The 5334-nt window shown below is 41.4% G+C and overlaps 1 protein-coding gene across 1 annotated transcript in view; it reads left to right on the forward strand.

Annotated features, from left to right (window-relative positions):
- The first annotated feature begins 1259 nt into the window (after positions 1–1259).
- TTC39B (tetratricopeptide repeat domain 39B) overlaps positions 1260–5334 on the forward strand; it is a 46195-nt gene continuing 42120 nt past the window's right edge. Inside the window, 2 exon segments of the mRNA XM_042451908.1 lie at positions 1260–1305; positions 1308–1377. Coding sequence (XP_042307842.1) covers positions 1260–1305; positions 1308–1377 — 116 coding nt within the window.

The following is a 5334-nucleotide window of genomic DNA, read 5'->3' on the forward strand; positions in this document are numbered from 1 at the left end:
GACTTTCCAATGCTACTCGGGAACCGAAGAAGGGGTTGCCCGTGTCTGCACAGAGGTTCTCCAAATGGGTGGGCGGTACCACCACCTTCTGCTATGAAACCTCTTGGGCAAACCTCTCCCCTGGCAGGGTTCGGTCACATTCCCACAAGAGCTATGGCAGCATCCTCTGCATTCCTGTCTGGTTCCTTTGGAGGATGTCTGTAAGGCTGCTGTCTGGTCCCAACCTCTCACTTTTATTAAGCATTACAGGTTGGACACCAGGGCCATCGAGACGCAGCTTTCGGGAGGGCTGTGTTGGTTTCAGGGTTTGCATTGATTGCACTACTGATGTTTTTTGTGTTATACAGTTCACACTGTTTATACTGTTGAATGTTGATTTGCACAATCTTATGGGGATCGGTCTTGCATGACCTATGTTCCCTCAGGTAGCAAAGTGATTGCTATTTTATCTGTGCATGAACAAAAGACTGACGCTTTATGTTTCAAGGTGTTTATTGTAATCATATATACCTTGGTTTACCATAGCTTTGGTTTCAGGACACTCCCTCCGCCGCATACCTTAGCTTGTCAGTCTAAACCCATTTTTGATTCGGCAGAGGACCCCACGAAGAAGAAGACAGGTTGCTTACCTGTAACAGTATTTTCTTCGAGTGGTCATCTGCGAATACCAATACAAATCCCACCCGTCCGTCCCCTCAGTGTCCTGCCTACATTGGCTCTCTTTCCATCGCCTGCTTGGCGGAAAAATTGCGGAACTGGGGAAAGAGCGGGAAGGCAGGGGCCTTATAACGGGTGGGCGGAGTTACCGCCAAAAAGTTTCAATATGTTGCAAGTTAACTCTGCCCGTGATTCCAGTAGGTTTCCGAGCAGCACTGCGCAGGCGCGCAGTAAAAACCCATTGTGTAGTATCGCAGATGACCACTCGAAGAAATACTGTTACAGGTAAGCAACCTGTCCTTCAACCTCCTTAAGTGATCTTCATTTTTAATCATCCTGAATTTGTGACTAGCTGAATTTATGACTAATTTACTTCAGATTTGATGATTAACTATGCATCACATACCAGAACTTTATAAGTTGTAAGACATTTGCAAAGAAGCATCTCATGGGGGGCAGTGACAGATGCTCACCAGACTGCATAGTATCTGAGAAAGTATATTTACTTTCTCTTGGAAGAACATTAAACTTTAAAAAAACATTAAGATGTATTTCTTGACTTCTCACTTTGTTTTTTACTTTCAAAACAGGTCTAAAGGCCTATGTATCCTGCCTTAGGATATAGTACTATTTTAGTCATGCAGGCTGCAAGACATTTGAGCAACAGGACATCCAAATGGGAATTGCTACAATGAAAGAAGCATTACAGACTTGCCAAAAGTGAGTATGAAATAGATTTGATGTTTTTTTAAAGGCCATAACATTTTTATGTGATTACATGATTCAATCTGCTCCTTTTGGCGCAGCTTTCAGGAGGCTCGGAGCGGCTTCTGGCTGTTTTGGACATGTGCATCTTCTCAACACCATGCCCCGCGAGGTTGCCAGAGCTGTTCTATTTGGCCCCCTGTTTCGGGCCTAGATTAACCTTCCATGGCTTTTTTCCAACTATACTTCCATGTTCCACGAGAGAATAGTTCTCGTTTTACTTGAATATTCATTTTTAAAAACTCTACATAAGTATATGTATTAAATTCCAAAGAAACATATTCAACATCCCATTATAAGCACATATTGCAACATAAATCTTAAATGCCTAATTTTAAGCCAATGTATCTAACAACACGTTGTAACGATTACATCATTGTCTCGTGTAAAATCATTTTAAAAAATCCTTTTTAAATCTTAAATAATAAATCTCACTCCCTTGACCACATATTTCCCATTGATTGATCTAAGTTACAGCCAAAATCTTTAACTCATTTTACACCATACCCTTTAATTTGTTCTCATTTTGCATTTAACGCTTGGTTTTCACCCACTACAAACTTGAACACATCCCCTGACCTGCTTAAATAGTACATCAGTTGTGAAAATAGAAGTCTGAAATAGAAACTAATCTGGACAAACATTCTTTTCATCACAGAAATACACTCAACAATAACAGATTTAATCTCTCCTATCCATAATATCTTTCTGAGTTCTACTCCATATCTTAATATAATATTTGTGTCAATATCAATCCACATTTATCTTGATAACACCCAATATCAAATTCTTCTCAGTTTTAAAAGCAATACATCAACTCAACTGATCTTCTGTATTCTTGTTTTTCATAGAACAAGACCAAAATCTTTTAACCGTCCAAATTCTTCAATCTTTCCATTTCTTGTTTATAATTTCATTCCAAGAATACCACTTATCATTACTTTGTTTTACAACCTCAACCAGTCGCTTTAGTGATTCTGTAAATTATATGAATTCATTCTTCAAGTTGTCTTTCAAACCCTCTTCCAGTTTTGCCATATCATTATTTTCAAAGACTCCTCCTTGTAACAATTTGTATAAGATTTCTGCTGAAAGACACGCTCTCCATCTCAGTAAATCCAATGATACATTGTAAAAAAAAGGAATATTTAGGTTCTTTTTTGTTTCTTTTGTGAAGTTAAGAATTTAGTTCCAAGTGGTCATAGTTCCAAGATACTGTATAGTTGTTTTTAATCTTATCTTTCATAACAAAACAATCCTAATTCCACAAAGATCCAATCCTTTTTTCGTAGCAAAATTTGGTATTCTCAAGATCCAATCATCAACAAAAACAAAGTAAAAAACCTTGTAACCTTATAAACTTATGTCCCTTGTTAGGGTGTAGAGAGGCAAGCTGTGTCCCTTATGACCACACGCTGAGTTAGATGCACATAGGAGGACGCCCAGAAGAAGGTCTGCGAAGAGCGAGGTTTTGTGAAGCCTCACTGCCAAGCAAATTTCCTCCACACACAGGCAACCCCTTGAGCTCCCACGCTGAGAAAATGAATCTCGGACGCAACTTCACCACCAATGGGCTTTTAATTTTGTTGCAAACTATTTACAAAGATTACACTGAGTATCAGACAGCCGTCTTGAATACTCACTATCATACAATCCAACAAGTGCACCCCGACCCCACACAACACACCCAACAACGGAGATAATCACCTCCTTTATAGAGTGGTCTTCTTGGCAGTCATTGACAGTCATGCCACAATGAAACCTAGCTGGTTTCATACCCAGAAAACCTGTTGCATCAGAATATTGCCCATGATGCACTGCTGGCTGACTTCACCTATGTGCAAGTTGAATCAGACTTCCCATGATGCACAGCTCACCAAATGCTGACTCATGCACCTGCCACTTAAACTGTAGTAACCTCGCTCCAGTTCCACCTAGTGGCACACATCCATGTCATTTTCAGGCCAGTGTGCCCCATAGTCTTTATCCATTTAAAACTTTATTGAGCCACATTCCTGCCCAGCTTTTCTCTTTTAAGTTAAAATCTTGCAAATAGACTTTATTTTCTCAGATCTTGTTTACAGAAAGAAGATAACTCACCAGGGCTTTAATTTCACTATTTTGAAAAAAGCTCTCTTCACTTGTAAATAAGAGTTAAGAGAGATTAAGAAAGAGAGATTTTTACAGGCCAATTCATAAGCTGAGTTGGTGTTAACTCCCCAGCTATGCCAGCCACTACAAATCTCAGTCTACTTGCATAGAACAGTGTTTGAGAGAACATGTGTGTAACCCACACTCCTTCTCTGAGACTATTTGCTGGCTGGAAATGCCTCCTTGCTGGCTATTTTGACTCTTTATGGCGCGTTACAGACCGCCGAATTGCGGCGGTCTGCCGCCACCGCTGGTTGCTACTCCGGGAACCGCAGCAGCCAAATGGCGCGTTCCCGGATGCAGCAATAATAATAATAAAATTCTATTTGTAGCCCGCCTTTCCAGTGATCAAGGCGGGGTAACAACATGTTAAAATGCAACAAACATTATACACATATAAAACATCAAAATAAAATCCAAATACACAATACAATAACACCAACTAGCATTACAGTGCTGCTGAGAGGGAAAATCGTGCTCCTTCTTGCAGCCCGGAAGAAGGCTAGTCGCGCACTCGCGGCGTCACTTCCCGTGCAACGTGCGGACACAAAGCGTCCATTACGTCAAAATGCGGCGACTGTGTGGAACGGCCGCTGCATTTGTTACGTACTCAGTCCGGCTAGGGTTAGGGTGTCTGGAAGAGACGCCCCTTCCTAACCTAGCACGGACTGAGTCTGTCCTAGGGTGCCCGTTTGTAACGGGCTCAGTTTCCCTATCATAAAGCTCACTCACACAATTAGACTCACCCAGAAGTCCAAGCAAAGCTGTTTTTAAAACTATACGTGTAGTCCTGTCCCATCTGGACTGATGATATCCTCTCAAGTGTGATGCCCAGAACTGCCTACAGTATTCCAGAGAGAACTGACCAAAGCAGAATCAAGATAACTATGTCTAGACATTAATTTGAGAGTCTAGACTGCATTGGCACACACTGCGACACATAGCCTGTGGTCTAGCAAGACTCCAAAATCCTTTCTACACGTACAGTTGTCAAGCAACAGTAATCCATCCTGTATTTATGCATTTTATTCCCTGCTTAAATATAGTATTTAACATGTATCCCTGTTGAAAATCATTTGGCCCAGCTTCCAATATGAAAGTCATCTGAGTTGTTATGTGTGGTGGTTGTTTGTCCAAGATGACCTGCTTGATTTGGTCAAACCAAGTTGTCATTAATTCCAGACGGACTGGAGAGTGACATACTAGATGAGTGGGTGAAAAGACATTTGCAGAGACACGTGAGGTTTGCTCTAGAACAATAGCAGGTAATAATAAAGTAATAGTAATAAATGTTATTCAATGCTGCCCTGCATAGAATCATAGAATCATAGAATCATAGAATCATAGAGTTGGAAGAGACCGCAAGGGCCATCCAGTCCAACCTCCTGCCATGCAGAAATCAGATCAAAGCATCGTCGACAAAAGGCCATCCAGCCTCTTTGAAGACCTCCAAGGAGAGACCCACCCACTCCGAGGAAGTGTGTTCCACTTGTCCAACAGCCTACTGTCAGAAAATTCCTCCTAATGTTGAGGTGGAATCTCTTTCCTGCAGTTTGCATCCATTGCTCCGGTCCTAGTCTCTGGAGCAGCAGAAAACAAGTTTGCTCCCATCCTCAATATGACATCCCTTCAAGTATTTAATAGGGCTATCATATCACCTCTTAACTTCTTTTCTCCAGGCTAAACATCCCCAGCTCCCAAGTCGTTCCTCATAAGGCAAGGTTTCCAGACCTTTCACACATTTTCGTCGCCCTCCCTTTG

This window comes from Sceloporus undulatus, chromosome 2 (assembly GCF_019175285.1).
Source record: "Sceloporus undulatus isolate JIND9_A2432 ecotype Alabama chromosome 2, SceUnd_v1.1, whole genome shotgun sequence".
NCBI classification, from domain to species: Eukaryota; Metazoa; Chordata; class Lepidosauria; order Squamata; family Phrynosomatidae; genus Sceloporus; species Sceloporus undulatus.